Source organism: Sycon ciliatum, chromosome 8 (assembly GCF_964019385.1).
Source record: "Sycon ciliatum chromosome 8, ocSycCili1.1, whole genome shotgun sequence".
NCBI classification, from domain to species: domain Eukaryota; kingdom Metazoa; phylum Porifera; class Calcarea; order Leucosolenida; family Sycettidae; genus Sycon; species Sycon ciliatum.
The window spans coordinates 3786409-3810318 of record NC_088650.1 but is presented as its reverse complement, the minus strand read 5'-3'; the positions used below and the strand labels follow the sequence as shown (position 1 = coordinate 3810318).

At 47.9% G+C, this 23910-nt stretch overlaps 3 protein-coding genes across 4 annotated transcripts; 2 read left to right on the top strand and 1 right to left on the bottom strand.

Moving 5' to 3' along the window:
• The first annotated feature begins 3882 nt into the window (after positions 1–3882).
• Positions 3883–12712, top strand: LOC135822309 (secreted frizzled-related protein 2-like). Of its 2 annotated transcripts, XM_065335051.1 has the most exons (5): positions 3883–4245; positions 4602–5445; positions 5733–5810; positions 7764–8901; positions 9801–9936. In XM_065335051.1, the coding sequence occupies exons 2-4, from the start codon at positions 4623–4625 to the stop codon at positions 8099–8101; spliced, it is 1239 nt and encodes a 412-aa protein (XP_065191123.1). In that variant the 5' UTR covers positions 3883–4245; positions 4602–4622; the 3' UTR covers positions 8102–8901; positions 9801–9936. The 2 variants fall into 2 exon arrangements, with proteins under 2 accessions (XP_065191123.1, XP_065191122.1); XM_065335050.1 differs by lacking the exons at positions 3883–4245; positions 4602–5445; positions 5733–5810 and adding an exon at positions 10158–12712 and having other exon boundaries at positions 8101–8901; positions 9801–9944.
• Positions 12713–13122: 410 nt separating this feature from the next.
• Positions 13123–22942, bottom strand: LOC135822310 (uncharacterized). The gene is made up of 3 exons (XM_065335052.1): positions 22681–22942; positions 22387–22553; positions 13123–14172 (listed from the first exon to the last, which is right to left on the bottom strand). Exons 1-3 carry the CDS (start codon positions 22858–22860, stop codon positions 13248–13250), a joined length of 1272 nt encoding a protein of 423 aa, XP_065191124.1. The 5' UTR covers positions 22861–22942; the 3' UTR covers positions 13123–13247.
• Positions 14898–21687, top strand: LOC135822386 (uncharacterized). Its single transcript, XM_065335137.1, has 6 exons — positions 14898–17734; positions 17923–18241; positions 18365–18567; positions 18835–19160; positions 19391–20139; positions 20373–21687. The coding sequence occupies exons 1-6, from the start codon at positions 15271–15273 to the stop codon at positions 21361–21363; spliced, it is 5052 nt and encodes a 1683-aa protein (XP_065191209.1). The 5' UTR covers positions 14898–15270; the 3' UTR covers positions 21364–21687.
• Positions 22943–23910: the final 968 nt, after the last annotated feature.

Here is a 23910-nt window from a genome sequence, read left to right as displayed (position 1 = left end):
GAATGCGCTGAGCTTTGTCTTATAGTTGTACTTATAGCCATGAGCTTACTTCGAAGTACAAGTACTGTAGTAAAAAAGCAGCAGGTACTGGATTGAAATGTCCCGGAGCATTTTGGTACATGTACTAGTAACACGGTAGAATTTGGCTATGAACTGTTGCTTAGTCGCCCCAGTGCCGCAGTCTGATTCTTCCATTTCCCTTTCTAACTTGAAGCCTTGTTCTACCAATTTGGCCCGGAGATGTCACCCTGCTCCACGTTCTTCGAAAACAATACTATGCACTCCGCATTTGCAAGTACGATGTTGTTGTGTTGTTGTTGTTGTTGTGAATGTTTTTTAAAGTCGCAACATACATGTACATGGTAAACAGTGCAGTTGTGTAAAGTACATTGTAGCCACTCATCAAAATTATATCGCATTCCCGATACATGAGCTACGAGAGTAAATTTCATTAGCTTGATTAGTACATAGTCTTACAATACGAGTAACCTAATGAAATGTCAGACCATACTTCGATTTAGTACAAGTAGTAATACTAGACAAAATAATAAGATTGGGCCATTGTGATAATAAACGTAATACGATTGCTGAAACAGACGGATTCCATGATACATGCCCTCCTCATCAGGGATCCAATTCCAACCCTTGTACCTTTGTATTTACATACAACACGAGTCATATCCGAGTACCCCTGCCAGTTGTCCTTACTGCTTACTCGGACTAGCACCTGCCTACCTTATTACATAATAAATATTCAGATTGAGTCGATCAGATACATATACCCGTCAAGATGCAGTACTGCCAGTAGGACGATAGTCATAGACCTAGCCTAAGTGTGTTGTCCGTTCTGGAGAGAATATTGTACGAGGCCATGCTAGTATTGCCACTTTCCTAAATTCCTTGGAGACTGCATTCCATGATCCAGGTAGTGCCGCATGCATCAAAGTGTGCTTTCGGTTTCCAAGTGGACCGAGGTGCTAACAGGATTCACAGGCAGTTTTCAACAGGACGGTACATCTTGTCGTCTTGTCGTCTTGTCGGGGTCGCCTCTAACCTAATAGAACACCAAGAGGGTTTCAATGTCAGAAAGTAGCGGGGTGCAAAACGTGCCGGTCGGCTAAGGGCAAGGTATCACTCACGCAAATCGACACCAAAGTCGGATAAGTTACACAGAGTGGCGTGAGAAATTCAAGCAAGATTTTGTAATTCATTGTCTTTTGAAATGTTAATTTTGTCCACCCCCACTCATGCACTCTCCAGCCGACCTCTTGTATGTTAGTGCTAGTAGCATAGAGTTTGCGTGCCAAGGTCTGGCGCGAAGTAGGGGCACAAAACACATGTACCAGTATAGAAATGTGTTAGTATTGTGCGTGGATACTGATCGTTTCCCCTCGCACCATACTTCCCCAATGTTTCCCGGTTAACCTGCTACAATACTAGTACCCGAGCATCATGGTAAACCAAAGCAGACGGGAAGTGCACCTTCCTAACAGAACAGATGGCTTTCTCTATCTTCGCCACGCTGTGTACATGTACATGTACGTTTCGTTGTTTCGTTACTTGTCTGACCTCCCTCCAGAACAGAAGTAACCAGTGTTTACTGGACTAGGTCCCTGAGTCACCCATGAAATGTCCCAGGATGAGGATGCACTTTACGAGCTGCGTATCACACCAGCTACAAGTAGAATAAGCTATTTTAAAGGCATTCTGCAAAATGTATCGTGATTGGCTACCGCCATAGTGATTATCATGTGACATGTCTGAAGAAGCCAACGCATCAAACTGCACTGGTACTGCACGGATACCTACAAATACAATGACAAGAGTACAGGTGTTTCCGCTGCCAATGACTCTGACGAGGTCAAGCGACGACAGGAGATTGGTCCCACGGACCGTGACTGTGTGAACGTGAGAACAAATTAACATCGTAATACAATGCCAATGGCAATAATTAAATTAGAGTTGAGATAGCACTAATGTGCTTGCGCGTGGCGTTGTGAGGAGTGGATAGCTCAAATTTCAAAAAGTGAATAACATAGCCTACAGCAGTCGTTATGGTCGTCGCCCAAACTAAGAATGTAGTGGGCCTTTGTTCAGCATGGATTTGCGGTATGCTAATGTCGCATTGGACGTCTATGCGATTATGCAGTTTTCCGTCGCCTCTGGCCTCACCATCCTGTCAAGTAGCACAGCAGTCACAGAGGCGCAGTTCAAAGTCTGAACAACTTCATTCTTAATTGCACCGCAGTAGTTGAACACACCCCAGGATTGGCAGGTCACGTTTAGCACTGTCCTTTGCTCCAAACAACAAGCCATGGGAAGCTAAGATTGTCGTTCTACATTCGCAGAAGGAAGCTGTTTACTCGGCCAGCACCGATACCCATGTATTGTTCATGTCCAAAGACTGCTCACATTCTGTAACCCGCCCGTGAACTGAGCCACTTGGTTAATACCAAGCCATCACTGCCACTGTCAAAATACCTGACTCGATGTAACGCTGCAAAGGTCATTCACCCCAGTGAAGGCATAACGGTAAATCCTTGTCTTGTCCAAATCGCCATATGCTTGCTCCGACACTCCAATACTCTGAGCAGCATTTGGATAGTTGGGTAGTTCAGCTGGAAGTCTACGCGGTCAAATACTACCTCTGGTATTCACTATTTTATTGTCTCCTTTGTAGTGGCAATTCTGTGGTCAATTAGGTGCCATAGCATTGCCTAGAACGCCAAACGCACGACTGATTTACACTCCAAACTACATTGTATCGCTCATTTGCAGAACGTCAGTTGCTGTTGTTTGGCAGCTGCTTCGACATATGCACAAAGACAGTGTGTATTAATACCCGCTGTTTCATATATGGACCTTGTATAAACATTATTATGTGAAAGCAGCAAAGTATCAACAAGTGCGTATTGTTCCAACGCCTGTTTGCACAAGAGGCCACGGACTTCTCCTCGAGCACACAATAATCTGCTTTGGCCATTGTCACGTCAGGCGCTTTGGGATGCATGCTCGCCTGAGGGAGAGCACGGCGGTCTATTTCACCATCCTGTACGTACAATAGCCTAACTGTATGAGCGTTGAGATCATGAGCATAGGGAGTATTTCTGGCGTTGGATAATGCCACCAAGTGGCGTTAGACGACAAGCTAAGTGCTGTTTAGGGCTGTCCATTGTGCTACTTTCAGAGAAAATGTTGCTACTTGTCGTGGATCGTACTTTGCACTGCCAACGAGGCTACCTTTTAGTGTGTTGGTGTTTGATGAGAGTTCTTTCGTTGGATCATATACTCGGTACAAAAGATAACAGTGGCACAGGCGGCAACAGCAAATGCTTCCTTCCGGCTCCTTGGCATATTGCGATGAGCCAATAAGGCTTGCGTCAGAGTATGGACAGTTTCATGGCCAGAGGTGCATGCGGGGTCTTTAACTTGAGCGCGCGACGACTCGGGCGATATCACATCCAGTGTCTTAAAACAATCTCTTTTCCAAGGTTCGCATTTGGCTCGAAGGGCTGCTAATGTTCCAAGTCTGCGACACCGCAATTCGTGTAGTTTGGCGGCCATGTTAAACGAACAAGCCACTTCCCCCGCGTCACAGTAAGCAGGCATTGTCGCGGGAGTTTGCAACACGAACCGGATAGGAAACTTGTCAGCACGCTTTCTCGTGGCGAAACGTGTGAAAAAGGGTTAATTCAGTGACGAGAGTCCGTGTATAAGGTCGTTCACTGAGCCAATTTGCCAGGTTACTAGCTGCTTGCTGTGGCTATCCTTCCATCGGCATGATCGGTGTGCCTGTAAGGCGGAGACAAAGACATTCTTTCAAAGCATGTCAAGCTCGTATAAAAGGGCCGTGGTGTCTTGTGGCGGCGGTACAGTTGAGAAAGAAAGACTAGGGCAAGTTCTAATCAGCACAAATCATTACTTGGGTATTTCAAGCACTGCGGACAGGTACAATTGGCGTGTTACGAGTATAGTTTGAGTCCACTTAATACATTCTAGTGCACTCTTTGAGCAATCGCGAAGTGGCGTGACACGGGTTGCTCTCACGGGCTGTCGTTCGATTGACTGAGGGCATTTCAGAAAACGGGACACCTTCTGCAGCCGACGATCAGGATAAAACACACCTGACACACTTCGCATTTCCACAGAAGACAAGCGGCACCCGAGAGAGAAGACACCTTGAAATACTTCTCCGGCAGCTTGAGGTGACTGTGCGAGAACGAAGATCTTCAAAGGCGATAAAAGGTAAGAAAGGAGGAAGCAGGTCTAGATGTATATGTTCTCTATTTCAAGAAGGAAATAAGGCAGTGTTGATCCATCTTCAAGGTACTACTACTTTTCTCTTTTCTTTGTTTTGAAGTAAGTTGAGTACAATCACACCGAGACTGATAGTTATTCGGTGATGGCAACATACAGAGCTGTGACGATAGTTACATAGTACTCCCCAAAGAATGTGTTGATTGTTTTGGTAGGAGAACTATTTGTGTATGACCTTGTCTGGTACATTAGAGACCAAGCAAGAGTTGAATACATCCTAATGTTAATACTCTGTGGCAATGAGTTTAAAATAGGTTGTTCCTTATTTGTTTTACCCTGTGCAGACCACTGTGAATCTCGGTACCATGCAGCGGATACGTGCTATCATGTCCTTGGCGTATGTCATAGCCAGTTTTGTATGTTCTCAAGCTGCGCCCACGGAAACAGCGTCGGAGGACGTTCTGCAGCTGGCCGCTATCCCCACAATCGATTATCGCGAGGCGCCTGTGCATATCCGCCCTGTCCGAGAGCATGACGTCGATCCTGACCAGACACTGGACTCTGCACTGGGCGCACAGGCTCAGCATGGCAATGTCGAGGGAATACCCCCGGACGGCTACGACACTGCTCTGAGCGGTGTGGAACACAGACCAACTAACCTTCTGGCAACGTCATACCTGGCCCTAGATCGCCCCACCAAGTGTGTGCCAATGTCATCCAAGTCGGTATCGATGTGCGGCAGATTCAACTACACCATGACACGAATGCCGAATCTTCTCAATCATCAAAACCAAGTCGAGGCGTACGCACAACTCGTCGGCTACAGGGAGCTCATTGCTAGCAACTGCTCCCAGAATCTGCTGTTCCTGCTCTGCACATTTCACCTGCCAAGTTGCCAGGATACCGGCGGCGCCTCCCTGTCCGCCCAGGCTGCCGCTACCGGAGGCGTCATTGCTCATGTCGCCCTGGTAACGCCATGCCGTGGTCTGTGCGAGAGCGTGCGTCAGCAGTGCACGCCAGTCATGCGTCGCTATGGTTTCGACTGGCCGTGGACTCTGCAGTGCGAGAGACTTCAGAGCGAGCCAAGCTTCGTAGAGCCGCAAAGCGAAGAGCTGGTAGCTTGTGTGGAGCAACCACCACGGATCAACAATGACGACAGTGATCAGGAACAAAGCGGTAACAACACCCGTAAGTAACAGTCATCCCAAGAGGTGTGTCACTTTACAGAGATATGATACAAGGGTTCCAATAGATAGCTCTTTTAAAACTAGCTCGTTCGCTCTCGCATTAATTTTACATGTATTTCAACTGACTTGAAGGCTTGAAAATATACTAGTGAAAACTTACGAGATGCTGTTCAGGATCCTGAAGTGTGTCTTTCTTCTCAGCACTATAAAGGATCATCGTGTTTCTGCCAGTTAAACAATCTGCTGGGCTTATAGTGTACATCATTGTGTGACTCATTCTCTGCACAGATTTGCCATGCGAGGCACGTACGTGCGAGTCGAGAGAGGTGAAGAGGAAGACCTTCAAGGCATATCGCTATGACTGGGGTAAGCGTTTTTCCCGTATCCTTACATCTTGTACAACTTACAAGGAAGAATCTTTCTTTTAGCCAGCGGAGAGGTCTTAAGCACAATGCCGTTGAGCACTGTCACATGACTGTCACATGACTGTCACATGCAAAAGGCAAAGCTGTCCCCGGGGAAAATTGCGGAAAAAAATTGCAAAAAACGCGGGGAAAAACGCGGCATAATATGGCATAATTTGCGGTGAATTTGCGGTAAATATGCGGTAAATATGCAGTAAATATGCGGTGAATGCGGCAATTTTCAGTGAGTATGTAGTGAAATCAATCACGCACAAGTCTCTGGTGTAATCACTCGTCATATTTGAGTAAAAAGCCGCCACGATGAGACGTTGCTGACCGAACCGTGCACTAGGGACCCTTCGCACCCCGGGTACGGATACGAAACGAATGCTGATTCGTCACCTGGGTTCGAGGATTCGTCAGAGTACCTGCGGAGAACTCGTTTTCACGAATGGAAGCCTCTTCATTCGCGGCACGCTCCGAATCCGTCAGGTACACATTTATTTGGATAGGTACACATGTTTTGTAAGGTACACACTTTTCCCTTGATTCCATGATCCATGCACGTGTGCGTGTAAAAACCCGTACGCCAAACTACCGTCGCCCGCGGCCGTATTCGTAGTTGCCATGCACATTTGCATGACGACTTGCGAAACCTGAAATCTGTTTTCAACGAAACGATTACGAGCCGAATCAAACTTTCGTTTCGCATTCGTTTCGTAGCAAATGCGAAAGGTCCCTACTGTGTGTACATGTACGTGTAGTGCAACAAAAAAGTTCAAAAAACGCGGGAAAATCGCGGAAAAAAACGCGGCCGCGGAATCGCAATTTTCCCCGGGGACAGGCAAAGGAAGTTTAGAGAGTTGGTCGCACCTCCGAGTGTCTTGCACAATACAATCATCAGGCGACTTGTGAACTATCACATCTTCAGTGGGACTTGACCAATATGGCAACTTCAGTAGAATAACAGGTCAAGAGACAGTCTATTTTCATCTTACTGCCTATCGGAATAGCATTTCCACGCTTGCCCTATCTCAATACAGGACGTCTCCACTGCCCAGGAAAGACTAGAGTGTACATCTCAGTCTGTTTTAAACTCCCCAGTAAGGAGCATATGTATTTGAATTTTCTTGAAGACCATTCAGGTGACGCATGGAAGTCTGAGTAGGCAGCAAACGTGCACATGTCTGCGGACAAATATCATTTCGGCGTATGGACATGTATGCATTTGCAGTTTTACTGTCCGATTAAAATGTATACAAGCCCACGCAACCACAAAATCTGAAACTAAAATTAGACGTAACTTTGGTTTGAATTTGACGATTTCCACGATCTTGGGCATCCTGAAAAGGTCTTGACGAGACGAACGCAATGAGCCCACACTCGGCGCCACAGGATGCACTGGTCCAGCGCTGCAAGCCAGGGAACGCGCAAAAGCGCTGAGCTCAAGCTCGAGATCGATCTCAATCCACCATGTCACCCCTGTTGCTCGTATCGAGCTCAAATAATTTCGTAGAGACTCCCGGGAACCTACTTTTGAATTTGAATTGGTGTAGCCTTGCCAACAGGTGACGTAAACAGGGAAAATCCCAGCCGTCGACATGCGCGTCGCGCTCTGAACGCACATTTCCCGGGACCAGAATTACGAGTGCGATAACTCAGCAACCGCTCTTCGTATCGCTTCGGGAATTGTTCGAGGCGACAGCTGAGACTTTTCTCTTCGACCTACATATTTCGATCTCTCCAAAAGACCTAGATTGGAGCAAGTTACGATAATTTCAAAATGCCTACCCCATCGATCCCATTGGATCGATGCTTGTATGTACGGACAGAAAGGGTTAAAACATTATTTTGATGAAAAGAATTCTAACTCCCTGTTTGTCCCGTGCGTGTATCTTGGTTTGTGGCTCTGCAGTCGTCCATGCCCGGTATCTCGGTATGATTGTCAAGGATAATAAGCACTCACTGCAGCTGAGAATCACATCGGTGCTCTACAAACGGCCTGGCCACACGCCCCGCCGTCTCAAGATCGGGCGAGAGCTGATCGTTCTCACCGATCAGGACGAAACAGTGTGCGGTCCCTGTCCGGACATGCACATTCTCAACACGACCTACCTGGTGGCGGGATTCGCAAGAGGCTCTCGTCTCACTTACCCAGTCCAGACGGGCATAGCACGGGATGCTTCTATCTACTCTTCAACTAGAATTCTCAGATGGCTCAAGTCTCTGACGAAGCAATATCCTTTCGCGTAATCCGAGAACAGTTGATGCTATAAACCCAATATCTATTTTGGATGGTATTTGATGAAGATTAAGTTGGTGTTCCTCACCACTGGGATCATTCTTCTGTTTATTTTTGTCCCTCTAACTGCAACTTTAGCTAGGCACCCTGGTTATCCTCCCCTTAGAGGAGAATGGCACACCAGGCACGGAACTAGCCGGTTAGGTTGAGATCTATTATATTCCTGCAGATCTGCCTTTGAGGACCGAAGCTTCATTATTGTGCGCGTACTGTATCGACTGTCTTATCGATCTTGAACACACATGCATGTACAAAGACGGACACCCAGTACTAATGCCCAAGTGTACATATAAATATATCAGTTTAAATAAGGCAAACGTTGAACTGAGGATCTTTCTATGGCATATCTCCACTGATTGTCCCAAATGCCTGTACATAGTAATTTACACATCCGGTGTCAGAGTTTTACAATACACAATAGGGCTTGAAAGTGATGACGTCAATCGTCGCTTGGCAACAAAACTGGATCCACTTCGCTTTTTGGATCCACTCGCGTCAAGCTGATTTGATGCTGTTTCCCATACTTTTCGAAGCAGAAAGAAGCGACATTTTGAGAAGAGGCCACTTGAAGAACTGTGGGAGCAATTTTCGATACCTAGTATACTCTTGACCCGGCAGGGCGGCTTCGTATGACCATGGTGCAGTGTTTTGCAGCAGAATGCAACCACAGGACAGAGGATCGCAAGTGCAGCTTCTTCCGATTCCCGGCGAGGGATCCAGAGCGCAGAGAGATATGGAGGAAGATGTGTCGGTAAGGATATGTAGGCAGCCTGTACAGTACCTGGATAGTTTTATCGTGATGTGCTATTCACGCTATGAGTAAATGCTTACCAAGTCTGCTAATGCGTTTTGCTTTGCTGGCGGATGGATGGCGTAACGCTTTTTCACAGTTTGTATTTTGTTCGATCGAGTGGAAGTAATTTTTTCAATTATTTTTTATTTTCCCATAGTTGCAGGGAAGCCTACATATAGTTGGTCCCAAAAGTCTTCAAACATTTGGTTGGTGACGGATGTGCGTAAATATCTACGGCGTGATAAATTCTTCCTCAGATTTTTCTCTTTCATATCCTGCAGGGCATGATTTACTCTTGGGGGGTTATATACTCTTGGTAACATCAAGAGTACATAACCCTGGGGTTATGTACTCTTGGTAACATGTAGTCTGTGGACTCCACAATCTGTGCAGTCGACTACGTATTTGTGCTACTGTCAGAGTCAGTACCGTACCGAGTGCTCAGAACATGTGGGGTACAGGTACACACTTCACACGACCTTTCGACCGCAATGCATGGCATGCATCGCACATTTTCGTTACACAACCCTGACCTTGAGTCGCAAGTAGGCGTATCTGCGTCGCAAACTGCCATGCGAAGTAGGCGCATCTGCGTCGCAAACTGCCATGCGATATGGGATAAATCATGCCCTGCCGTGCTAACTTATATTTTTGGCAGAACGATTTTGTTTTTAATCAATGATAGCCGTCTAGGCTAAGCTAAACCAAATGAGTACATGAGCAAGACTGTGCAAATCCTTATACAATCATGTAGGTGGCTTTTTATGATGCAATCTATTGTGACTATTTACTATTGTTTCAAGTTATTGAGCAGCTAGCTAAACTCTCCTGGATATTGTTTGCTCTGTACTTTGCAGGCGACAAGACAAGGAGCCAGATGCCAGTTCTCGACTATGTAGCTGTCATTTCAAAGACGGAGATAAAAAGAAGGACCCCACTATATTTCCACGAAATAAGGATAAGGCGTTCGGTTTTCAGGACCCTGAACCAATGCATAGAAGGTATGTAGTCTAGGTCAATGTAAGAGATTTGTATATTGAACTTGATGTTCTCCTGAAGCGATTTCTAAATTTGTTTTGCCATCCCCCTAAATGAAGTGTGCTATGTGAATTCTAGTAGAGGACCAGATCAGTATTTCATAACACTGTGAACCATCGACGGGCAATCTTTCATTTTTGTTTTGTTTCTCACTGTCTCTCCATTATTTTGTGCAGGAAACGGACTGTAAAGGCATTAGCTGTTGATGATACGGACAAGGATGGTAGCGAACCAACTGAAGCTGACCCATTTGAAGCTGAACGTGAAGCTGCTGAACGCGAAGCTGCTGAACGTGAAGCTACTACTATGCAACGCCTGCTTGAACTTTTCCAACGCATCGACACGTCAATTCTCGAAGTGAAGTATGATAAGCTGAAGGCTGAAGTTAGTGCCTTAGAAAAGCGAAAAGCGAAGGTGGAAATCCAGTTCTGTTTCGAATTTATTTCCCGGAAAGCTGAACTTGTCCGGCACTACACCGGCCTGCCGTCTGCTGACGACTTTCGTATCCTGTTTCGTCTTTGCACGAGGTTCCCGATAGAGTATCACCAGGGCTGGCGAGTGGAGCTGGTACCAATGGAGGACCAGCTCCTCATCACCCTCATGAAGTTGCGGTGCAACTTCAGTCTGACTGACCTCGGCTTACGTTTCGGCACTTCGCACACCACTATATCTAATATCTTCCATACATGGCTTTCTGTCCTTCATACTGTACTCTATCAAGGCATGCTCCCGTCGCAACTTCCGTCCGTCACGAAAAACAAGACTTCTCTACCCGTCTGCTTCTCTACGTTCTCCAGTTGTCGTTTAATACTTGATTGTACTGAAGTCGAAATTGCAATTCCAAGCCGTATGGACACTCAGACGTGGACCTATTCCCACTACAAACATAAAAATACATTCAAAGGTCTTGTGGGTGTCGCACCGAACGGTGTTGTCAATTATGTCAGTCCTCTGTACCCAGGTTCAACCAGCGACAAAGAAGTCGTTCGCCACTGTGGAGTGCTGTCAAAGTTGACAGCCGGTGACATGGTACTCGCCGATAAAGGATTCCTGATCCATGACTTGATGCCGGCTGGTGTTTCTCTAAATCTTCCTCCTTTTCTCACTACTCCTCAGTTTACCGCTGCTCAAGCAAATGTAACTGCCCGCATCGCAAGAGCTCGGATCCATGTGGAGCGAGCCATACAACGCATAAAGATCTTCACCATTCTCGACTACATACCCTACCAATACCGTTCTTTCTCCAGCGAAATCTTCCAAGTCTGTGCAATGCTAACTAATCTTTGTAATCCTCTCCTGAAGGAGATTGAAGCTGGTGACCTCAGCGCTGATCCTGCATCAGAAACTTCTGAGCACACCGATATCTCTACTCTCACACCACTGCAAACCCCTGCTGCTACGCCATCACAGAAACTGCCCATCACACCCGACATGGTGAATCAGTTATTCGCAGTCCTGTCAGCTGCAGACCCGTTAGCCGCAGCACCAGCACCGTCAGCCAAAGTACAGTCAGCATCAGCCACAGTACAGTCAGCATCAGCCGCAGCACCGTCAGCCACAGTACCGTCAGCATCTGCCGCAGCAGCAGCACCGTCAGCATCAGCCATCACACCCGACATGGTGAATCAGTTATTCGCAGTCCTGTCAGCTGCAGACCCGTTAGCCACAGCAGCAGCACCGTCAGCATCTGCCGCAGCAGCAGTACCGTCAGCATCAGGTGCAACAGCAGCACCGTCAGCCGCAGCAGCAGCACGGTCAGCATCTGCTGCAGCACCATCAGCCGCAGCAGCAGCACTCGCAGCATCTGCCGCAGTACCGTCAGCCGCAGCAGCAGCACCCTCAGCATCTGCCGCAGCACCGTCAGCCGCAGCAGCAGCACCCTCAGCATCTGCCGCAGCACCGTCAGCATCTGCTGCAGCCGCAGTTTCACGGGTCTCCCTGGATACATTGCATTATTTGCCACATGACATGTGCCAGTCTCGAATGGATGGGCGGCAATGGAGCAATGCCTGCACCATCATTGCATGTCTACAGGCCTGGAAGTACCTGACTGTGCCCTACCCCATACAGCCATTGTCATCTGCCGAAGTCACGAAGAGATTTGTAAACAGCATGAGAGAGGGCAATCGACTGTATGATGATGCCAAGTTGGGGAACAATCTCCTTGCCATTTATGATGCGCTTGATGTCATACCAGGCAAGCCACTTCGGGTGGCACCTCGTTCCGATTTTGGTGCACGAAATGAGGAAGGTTTATCAAAGTTGTTAGAGAAGTGTAAGGATCAGGCTATTCTTTCCCAATCTGTTCTTCCTGCCTCTTTAATTCAAAATCCCTACACCATTCTTCTGGTATTTTTCCCATCTGGTTATGCTCAAGTCTTCGACAGCCATGCCCATGGCGAGCGTGGTGCCCTAATCGCTATTCTCCCAGTTGACATGAAAGTTGCAGCGAATTTTCTTTCCACGCTTGTTGGGCACATAAAAGATAGCCATCTCTGTATATTGGCACGAAAACAGTAGTTTATCCTTTTGGTGCGTTTTGCCAAAATTATCTTGACCCACTGATTGTGACGAGAAATGTAGTTCTGGAAACTATAAACATTTCAGCCATGTGTTATGGCGATCGCATGCGTTCCCCCGATACACATCGCATACATACTCATTCTTCCAAGTTGCTTCACGTTATGATCTTGCATTTGAAAGCCCTATTTGAATATTGTGGCCAGCTGTCTTTGATGGTACGGTACGGCACAGGTACGGGATAGCGCGAGGCATGCCGATGGCACAAACAAACAAACACAAAGTTAAAGCTGTGATGACCTTGGCTAGCATCAGACGTTACTGAAGTAACGTCTTTTGCATAGCTACGGTAATAATATAATTGTCAGCTCGTAGGTGCAATTGTGTGGAATGTTCAGGTGGTGTTGAAGGAAGAGGAAGGTGTAGAGTTATGATTGCAGCCATCGCACAGGTGACTAAAGCAAGAGGGGTGCTGTTTATCATGCACCTACAATATTCATGCATAAACGAACACGCACATGCACCCACACATACAGAATTATACACCCATACACAACGCATCACACACAAACGCACACACACACATGCACCCAGCCACACCTACACACACAGTGGCAGAACTTCAATTTAGAACAAACATACAGATGTTCTCACTGTACTCTACTGTACGCTGTTTTGGTGGAAAGAAAGACATGGCTGGATATAGAAGGGAAGAGTTACACAGGCCATTGCAATCCTAGGATTGACTACACACCACCATCCAGAAAGACAGGCAAGAAAAAGGTTTTGTAGAATTCCTCGATCCGAGCCAAATTTCCTGACCAGGTCGGGTCAGCCCGAATTGGGATGATCACCGTCTCCAACGGAGTCCACACGACAAGGTCGCATACTTCACGACCTGTCAGACATAAGTTACCTTGGATTTGATGGAAATAATTCCATCCAGATTCAGTTGACAAATCAAGGGAAAAGTTAGCAGGAGAGGAAGAAGACACTGACAAGAAGAAGGTCTTTTCCTTCGCCATAGCTGCAAGAGATGTCGATCTTGCCGAGTACGGACACTTGACCTCGATGAGCTTTGTTTCGCTAACTACGCCATCTGGGGAACCACCAATGAGGCCACATGGTGCAAGCCATAAGCCGCTGGATCTCACAGACACATATTCACACTCCTCATAGCATGCAACAGCCGTACTTTCGTGCATGAGACCCCACTGGATGGCCTTTTGCCCAGACAAATCATACTGACCAAGAAGGCGAGTAAATAAAGATTTAGATGGCTGGCGGCCAGATGAGATAGTCTTCAGCACAGGGCCGAAGTTGGATGCCGTTATTCTGCCCTTGCGTAGAAGCGACCAAGTAGCATTCGAGTTTTGGCCATGTGTTGCTTTTTCCACGGCTACAATTTGGGCAGCAGATACGGATAGCCTGGTACACACATAGGTGACTTTGTGTTCTGCTTCCAGGAATCCTTGACTCAGGGTAATACCTTCAACCGTCTCCGTCGGCAAATTGTCCGCTTCTTTCACCTCGGGATCTAGCAGCCAACGAAAACCCTTCCACCTGTCAAGTGTCCCAAGCTGATGGTGAAACCATGCCCTGTCCTCATTATCCACAGGGCGTGAAATGGCACAAAACGGCTTCGACTTCGGGAAAATGCCATCCACAGTCCTACAAAGCAGATAAAATGCGTGCACACATACACACACACACACAGAGTGCTTTTTATTACTCCGTTGCTCGCTAAAAACGGGCTGGAAACATACAACTGCGACACTGCATCACGTGACGTGAGTTTTCGCCGTCGGCGTACCCCATAGAAAGGGTATCATGAGTTGCACGCTCTTGGGGGTTATATACTCTTGCTAATATCAAGAGTCTGCCTGTCTTCTGGCACATGCGAATACGTGGACTTACTGTTGACGTAAACGCGGACGTGCATATACTAATATCAATAAGTATATAAACAAGAGTGTGCAACTCGAGGATGGGTTGGCCCACGACGCAATTTTTTTTTGACGTAATCTTTTCTATGACGGACACGCTGCGAGCCTTTTGGGAAGTTTTGCCTCGTGCACTTGGCCAGGCTTTACATTACAAGGTCGGTGCCCAGCACCTGCTCTTACACTGCCCTGCGGCAAAATCCGCATGCTCTGTAAAAAAAGGTGACGTCAACAAAAAATTCTGCCCGCGGGCCGCGGTATCTGCAGATTGTGCAGGAGAGATCTGGAGTTGCACACTCTTGTTTATCTACTCTTGCTAATATTGATAAGCATCCTCCACATCAGTAACAGTAACACCTGCCAACTGGTTGTCGCACATGCTGGATTGCCTGTAAGCTAAACATCGAGGCAAAGAATTTCATGAAACCAATACATGTACGTGTTGCATAGTACAGGATCCGAAGCTCAAAAATAAAATTGGGTCTGCCACTTCACTCCGAGTATTTGCCGCTTTCAGAGCTGATAGGTGATGGTAATAGAAGGTCAATTTTGTTTGTTGGCCCTTCTGAATCGGGGAAGGAGACGAGCGGCGAGAGGGTTTTCGTCGACGATTTCGCAAGCCTTCTCAAGCATTCTCAAGGAGGTCGCAAATTTATTTTCGCCGTGCGTCCGTACGCGCATGGCTTGAGCATGCACACATTGCGCACCCACGACAAACATTTGAAAAATTTAGGAAATGACGACGCCGTAGAAAATGACGGCGCTGGCCGGGGAACTTATTTGAGGAAGCACGAGGTCTTTCAATTTCAATCCCACGCGAGTAAGCATGGAGGAAGACGAGAATTGTGCCTCCTGTGCACAAAGTCCAGGTAGTGTTGGGCATTTAGTGGCTTCAGCCAGTACTCAGGTTTCGGAAATTTCGTGGGGCTCATGTTTGTGCCACTGTGTGAAGATCGAAGGAAGCGAAAAGGAGGAGAAAGTAAATTTCACGAACACCAGCTGGTCTCGAGTGGTATCTGCTGCCAAAATTCGCCAGGACGGCACATGGGCCTTTCTCTGCCAGGAGCAGTGTAGCACGGATGAGAGCACCCCGCGTGGCTGGTACCATAGGCGCTGCTATGCAGCCTACACCCACAAGAAGACTCTGAGTCGTTTTGAGGGAGAGGAGAGTGGTGGCCTTGTCAGCAATGTTGACGCAGAGGAGGTGGGTGACGCAGATGCCTGTGAGGATGAACCTCCCAAGAAGCGTGTTATGACACGAAGCAAAGTGACAACCATCGACATCACTCTGTGTATAATATGTCAACAAAAAACAAAAAAAAAGAACCGGAAAGCTGAACCGCTTACCCTCTGTTCAGAATTCCGTGCTGGCGAAAGCCTGATCCGTGCGGCAAATGCACGTGGAGATGAAGCAGGCCAGCGGATTTTACTTACCCTCCAGGAGGGCAGTCCCGATTGTGTAGCATCGGACATATGCTACCATTTCTCCTGCTACCGTAACTACACTCATTCTAGCACGGTGGCAGCACTGGAGGCAAAGAAGACGACGGCAGTTGCAGAAGACAATGTGTACGATAGAGCCTTTGAGTGGCTAGCTGTATGCATGGAGAAGGAGCTCTTCAGTGAGACAGAAATACGAGCGATGCGTATGGACAGCCTGACGTCCAAGTACAGCGCCAAGCTGGCAGAGCTCGGAGCTGCAAGTCAATACCGACGATGGCTGCTGAAGAAGCGCCTGTTGGAGCATTTTGGAAAACGCATCAACTTCGTCCGTCCTGGTCCATTGTCACCCGAGAGCGTTGTAAGCAGCTCCTTGACAGAATCACAACTGCTACAAATAGTTGGTGCAGCAGTAGCCAAGGCTGAGGCAGCCCAGCAGTGCGCCGACGAATATGCTGGAGATGATATGGCGGATGAAGATGCACCTCCAGCTATTGATAGCAGCTGCAAGGTACATGCCTTCCACACAGCCATGGCTCTGAACAACGCCATCCGTGATCAGCAGCCCACAATACCCACCATGCCACATGCCAGTGATATCGTAAATGAGAATGCGCCAGTGCCAGACATCCTCTACAATGTGCTTGCCATGACCATTGTCGGCCCTGAGAAGTGTGACATTGGTGACCTGACGGACTCCCGTGTCCATGTCCCTGCCGACATCCATTGCAAGATTTTGGCAATTGCTGAGGATATTGTGTATGCTGCAACTCGTGGATCTATTCTGACACCAAAGCACGTAGCTTTGGCGCTTACTGTCCACCACCACACGAGGAGCAAGCACATGGTGGATCTTCTCAACCAGTTCGGCCATGGCATATCGTATTCAAAGCTGCGAGAAGTAGAAACCGGGTATTCTCTCGAAGTAGCAGGAAGTTCCGCAGCCAGCAGTGTTGTAGTACCCCGTGGCATTTCCCAGCATGGAGGTGATGTTCATTTCTGCTGGGACAATAACGACCTCAACGAGGAAACTCTGAGTGGCCAAGGGACGACACACTGCACCAACGGCATTGTGCTCCAGCACTCGCTGCCCTTCCAGGACGATCCGTGTCCACCAGAAAGTACGAGCCGTGCCGAGCCAGGTAACCAACGCCGACCGCGAAGTGTTGCCCCACCTGCAGTTCCGAGCCTAGAATACAACTGCGGTGCGAGACCAAGACCTCCTCCAATGGCCCATCCAGTTCCTGATGCACAAGGCTCGATTGACCCATTTCTCACTGTGGCATCGATTGACCTGATTTGGTTCTTGTTGCGCGCAGACCAGACGGTATCACCGAAGTTTGGTAGACCTGATGACGAGTCACAACTGGTACCCGCATGGTCCGGCTTCAATGCTGAACTGAACCAGTCAACCGCGCCAGGGACACCAACAACAGTCGGTTACCTGCCGATCATCCCAGCATCGCCTACAGCCATGAGCACAGTTTATGAGCTTGTTGTCCGGTCCCTCCGCACATCGAAGAAGCTGAATCAGCCACATTGTATCATCACCGCCGACCAAGCAGTTTATGCCAAAGCTGTGGAAGTTTGCTGGAAAAATGCTGAGCTGAAGGATGTAGTCCTCCGCATGGGTGCATTCCATACGTCGTGTGCCTTCCTTGCTGTTCTTGGGAAGAGGTTTGGCAGTGCTGGCTTGGAAGACCTCCTCGTCGAGTCAGGCGTAGTTGGCAGCAATGCGTGCAAGCAGGTGATGGCCGGCAAGCATTACAACCGCGGTGTTCGCCTCCATAAGCTTGCCTTTGAGTGTCTGCTGGGAGTGAACTGGAAGCTGTACGAGGACAGCATTGAAGGTGAGGGGACAGAAACATAGGAGTTGTGCTGCAAACTTTCTTTATTGCATTCCATCTGTGCACACTAGACGAAGTGAAGTAGTTTGAGAAATGGTGCCTGTTGTTCTCACTCCAGTGGTCTGCATGTAGCACTTTGTGTTCTAATTTTCTGACCTATGTACATGTGCGTGTGTGTTCATGTATTGAAGGTGGAGGAGACACGGTGTCAAGCGATCTTGAAGGAACTTTGTCAGCATTGCGCACATCTGGTATATTTGATGGTGCTGAGTCAGTAACCAGTTCATCCAGCTACCAGAAACTTGAGCAAGGGTACCGAAAGCATGTTCAGCTGCAACGCACCAGCCCAGCATCACCCATGGCCCAGTTTTGGCTAACATACCTCGACATGGTTGGCCTGCTGCTTCAATTCATCCGAGCTACGCGGACAGGGAACTGGTCGCTACATCTGGCATGCATAGAGAACATGTTGCCATGGTTCTTTGCATACGATCGACAGAACTACTCCAGGTGAGATGCTTGGGCCCTTCATTAAGTTATCAGCTGTGTGACCGACGCAATTAAAACATTTTGCTTCAAATACGAATCATTCAGTTCTCCTAAATTGAGTTCTCATTACATTGTGCTTCACAGGTACCTGTCGCTGTATTGGCAACAAATGCGTCAACTGCCTGCTACCAACCCTCCTGCCCACAAAGCCCTATCAGGAGGTTGCTTCTCTGTTGCAAGGTCTACGAACAGCTTCTCGAAGGTGGCTGTTGATCAGTGCATTGAACAGACCATCAACCGGCAAAGCAAGTCACATGGAGGACTCATTGGCTTCAGCCGCAACCCAGGTAAGGGCAAAAATTCGTAACAACTGACCAAACTTCAAATTATCCAATAGAACATACATGTACACTGATGGGGAGATACTTCCTGATGATCCCACATGCAAGATCAAACAGTAAGCAACCAATGTACACTATGCAAACACAGTGTGCTGCCCACCTGCATCACGAATAGGAAATGATTCGACTCTAATGTGATCCTGAACAGTTGTGGATTACATGTACATGATGATGTATTTCTCCTTCCCTTTTCTGTATAATTGTCCTATAAAGGAACTGTTCACCGCTGGGTGCTCACAGCTCACGAGCGAGCAGCTGTTGCAAGTGCATGTAACGACCTCGTCAAAGCGGAGGACTATGATGGCACAGCACGTCCACACAAGGACAACACAGACAGCAGAATGAAACGGGATCAAAGCGACTATGGGAAGCTCGAAAAGCGGTTGGCAGAGTTCAGCCATCCGTTCCTTGGCGAAGATTTGATCAGCCTCTCCAGTGGGAAAGTCTGTTCTGCTCAAGCAACCTCCGATCTCCTATCCAGTCACACGCAGGGAAAGAGTGCAATGAGCAAGTTCGTGGCAGACCGCTTGGAGAGTCAGGTAAGACGGTTATGATTTTGCAGCACACCATGTTAAAAGTCTTGACGTGTGGATATATGATAGGATGCATGTTTTGGTGACATACTTTGTTACCAAACACATTGAAATCAAAAGTGACGCTGTAGGGGATGTTATAATTCCGTTCTGTACTCCGTAATCCATGCACTACGTTCTAAGTTGTCAACCCATTTGTGTGTGTGTGTGCATGCGTGACTTGTTTCTTCCTACAGGCAGTTGATTTCTTCACACCGATATCACGGCTGAACCTGAAGACGTTCTCGGAAACCAAATCTGCAGCAAAGAAGTCTTCCAAGACAACAGCGATCGTGGCAGATAGGAGCTTATTCGGCCGGCTACTAGTTATGGCTCAATCAAGGTCATTCGACTTGAAGGAACTCTTCCAGCATGAGCTTGGACCAGTCCCATGGGCCCTGGCCAACGCAGACGGATCCCTTGTGAAGACTCCAAAGAGTAAGCTGCTGCTTGCTCTTGAGAAGAAAGTTGACCCACTGGAGTCAGTTCCGCGTGGTCCTGCCGTTATGGTCGACGCGATGGCATTACTGCAGAGCTACACATCTGCGCCACCGACATTCGGACAGCTCAGCGAACAAGTCTTCAAGCAGCTAGTCTCCTACCTTCCAGCTACACCTCCAGCACGAGTTGACTTCATAGCAGATCAATACCACACTGCGTCGATTAAGTCGTGCGAGCGCTCAAAGCGAACGGCCTCAACTGAGCCCCTGCGAGTGGCAGTACAACGTCCAGACCAGGCTATTCCTACTCAGTGGAAGCGGTTCATGGCAAGCGGAGCGAATAAGGCCGGCCTAATCCAGTTCTTCGCTGACCATTGGAGTTCTACACCGGAGCTCAAGGCAACATTGGGTGTCAGTCGCAGTGTATTCATAACCGTGGGACAGCAGTGCTACGTGTTGCAAGAAGAAGAAGGGAAATCGACACTTTCACGGCACCAGGTGTCCAGGTTAGTATTATAAAAGACAAACAGTACAATGTCATGTTTATTGCGACTTTGACTATTGTCAAGCAAGTGGTATAAAACATTTGCTGCATATTGGTCCCACAAGTACAAGTAGGATATTGCTGATGGATTGAATTCAGTGATGAAAATCACATAATCTGGCAGAGCCATGTTATCGTTCTCTGAATGCCCGGGAAATCATTTTGCTCTTTTTACAATTTTGATCATGTTCACAGGTTGACCAGCAATCATGAGGAAGCAGACACCCGGCTGATCCTTCATGCCGCTGATGCTGTGCAGCAAGGATTCCCAGATGTTGTCATTCGGTCGCCAGACACGGATGTAGCCGTGATTGCCATTGGCTCCGCTAGCAGCATTCCCGGTCGGCTCATATTCCAGACTGGCACGCAGCAACGGAGGCGGTTCATCGACCTTACCCAGCTGTCACAGAAGCTGGGCCCCCTGGTTTCGTCTGCAATTGTTGGACTGCATGCTCTTACTGGGTGTGACAGTGTCAGTTCCTTTTCTGGGAAGGGAAAGACTGCTCCGCTGAAGCTGCTCCTGTCAAGCACGCGACTGGCAGAGGCACTGGCGACTCTGGGTGTCAATGCTACATCGGATGACCAGCTGCTTTCTGAATGTGAGTGGTTTGCGTGTGCCTTGTATGGCAATCCTGGCCAGCAAGACATCAACAGCCTGCGCTACCAAAAGTTCTGTGCGGCCACATCCTGTGCTCCGCACAAACTACCGCCCTCACGCGACGCTCTCCATCAACATGTGGCCAGGGCTAACTACCAGGCCCACATTTGGCGGAGCGCCACCACTGCGATGCCAGAAGTACCGAGTCCAGTGGGCCATGGCTGGCAGTCGGAGACTGACGGCACGCTTTCCATCTCCTGGATGCTGCAGCGCGTCGCTCCTGCTGACATACTAAAACTGGTGAGCTGTGGGTGCAAGACAAGGCACTGCGTAAGTCAGCACTGTTCGTGCAAGAAGGCGTCCTTGGCTTGCACAGACATCTGCTCGTGCTGCTCATGCGCCAATCCGTTTGGGGCCGTACTCGAACAGAACGACAGCTCCGGTGCCGCAGATGTGGGAACAACTGCATGTGAAGGCGACCAAAACAGTGAGAGCGAGGAAAGTACTGGTGCTGACGACTTTGAAGAGTCTGACTCCAGCTCAGATTCTGATGAGGATCCAGATCAGGAGTTTGACGACTCGCTGTAGACACTGGCAACTGCACCGTCCTCCCCTGGTCCAAGCCACCCATTGTGTTTGTGAATTATGGCTATGGCTGTCAACACACCTAACCTGTTCACACATTGTATATAAACTGCTTGTACATAGCTTGGCTTCTAAAGTGATGACGCTATCATCCTACATTTTATTCCAATTTACATATTAAACTGGGCATATTGTCCATGAATTGCACAGCACTGGACATGTCTTCCTTACTACAGTTGTAGTATTTATTTATTTCATTTTCGATTGAGTAGTGACTACAATGCGTTTATATCATTTCTAGTCTTCTCTAACTCTAATTTAATCGAGTGCTATTGAAGGTGTGTGTGCCTGAGAGAGAAGCAGGGAAAGGGTCCAAGCTTACCTTTGCAGAATGATAGGTAAGGTGTCCCTCGTATCGATCGTATCAACGAAATTCCAATCAAGAAAACATTTGAGATCACTCGCGAAGCGGCGTCAAACTACACGACACGACGGGTAGTTTGTTGGCTGCCATTGCGAGTTGGTAGTGGAAGGACCAAACGATATCTAGGCTAGGCTTACGAAGTCCCTGTGCTTTACTTCTACAAGAGCGAGAGTAAACTTCTTGACCAAGAATATTATTATTATGATCAACAACAAAGTGAAGTCGCTCGCCGACCAGATCAGACACTCGCTTTGAGTTTTCAAATTTGAGTGCATTTGGTTGTCATGTGCGTACTCTACGCAACTCAGAATCGGCCCGAGACGAAAGGTGAGCAGTTCAAGTGACCGACGAAGCTGAACTAAAATTGCCTCTCGCGGAGCTCCTTCCCCGATCTAGACGGGCCAACAACTACCATTCGACTCCACAACAGGTACTCTCTCCACCTGTACAGTTCGATTTTACTCGGATTCTAGTGGCAGACCACTTTCAGATTTAGACACTTTTTTTTGTCCTGGATCCCCGACTAGCAGTCACATCGGAGGCACCAGTTTTCTACTTTCACAAAACTAATAATCAACAATAATTTGCTTAAAAATCCTTACTTTGTTTCACTAGTTCCCTTCCGTACAGTCCAAGAACATTCCCTGTCCGTGCTGCTCACATTCTTGTTCGCGTAGACAAGGGCTGCAGCCATGTGGTGGCACCGTCCTTGGCCTTTGGGACAAGTGCACGAAGCGCGTACAACGCCACCTTCAGAACCAAGTTCGATCTACACAAAAATTTGAATATAAAAATAGTAGAAATATTCAAAGACGATGTGAGGGTGTCCAGGTCGATAGAAGAGACTGTAAGCAGCTAGGAACGGCACAACAGTTGCTTAGTGCTAGGTTGCTCACCTCCACATCATATCTCTTGTCCTTCATGCTTGCGTGGATCTTGGCAGTAATGTGCCCAAGCTCATGGTGAAACAGAAATGATTCCACGCGGTTCGAAGAGTGTGCATTTTCTCCACGCTGGATCAGCCTTGGTTCTCCACTGAAAAAAGTGGCGATGCTAGATAACGGTACTAAAGACATTCTAAAACAAACAAAACGCAGAACTGGGGGCCAGGGGGAAGACAGCAGCCTAGGCTTCTGGTCGAAATCGAAAGAAATATATGTCTCCAGAGTCCTCCACTATTTTCAAAGCTGGTCACAAGAGCTCGAGTGGGTAGTGGATCCAGTTCATGTTGCACGTGATCCCGTGACGTAGGACTTTCAAGCCCTATACCCAATTAGTGAAGTTGAAGAGTAGGACCCGATCAGCAGCCCTGTACTTGAATAACTACTATAACAGGCCAATGGCATTTCTACCAATTCAATAATCATAATTCAACTGGATTAACGATAATTCTCACTATACCTTTGCGATGCATTGTCATCACTCCTCGCATTCAGACTGCTGATATCGTGTGCTTTGGGATGCTGAACTGTTGATCAGTGTATTGCTACCACACAGTTAACATCTACATGTAGTTCCGTGCAGTTGGAACACATACAATCATGCAGTTTCCAGGCATTGCGAATTTGTGTGCATGTGCAAAGGTCACTCACTGTCTGTGGTGATCACAGTTATGTAGCTCTGAGTCTTTGATGCTGGGAACGTAAAATAGAAGCTGCGACTTCGGCGGTAATAGTCATGACGTTGATTGCTCCAACGAGGAACACATGCTCGCAGGTTTGCCGAGTGGAAGGTGCGACCTGCTCCTCGTTGTGCTCCGGATGGCACCCACGACTGCCGGATGGCAGTCGTGGGTCAGTCAAGTGTCAGGTTCGGCAAGAAGCGTGTGTTCCTCGCTGGAGCAATCAACTAAGGTTATTTGATGCTGTGAGCCGGAAAAACAAAAACATGCTTTGTCGTTCATTTGCCTTCATTGCGATCGGCTCAGGCAGTGAGTGCGAGCTCCGCCGACGAGACCTTTTAAAAGGTCCCATCCGTTAGCTGTCTCGACTATGAAGATTGTGCCTAACATCATTATACAAATTCAATTATTCGTCGCCTGAATCAGGCTGATGATTGCATTGGGCAAGAAACTCTGAGTTGCGACGAACGCTGTAAACCTCCTTCGTGCCTTTGTGTGTATTAGT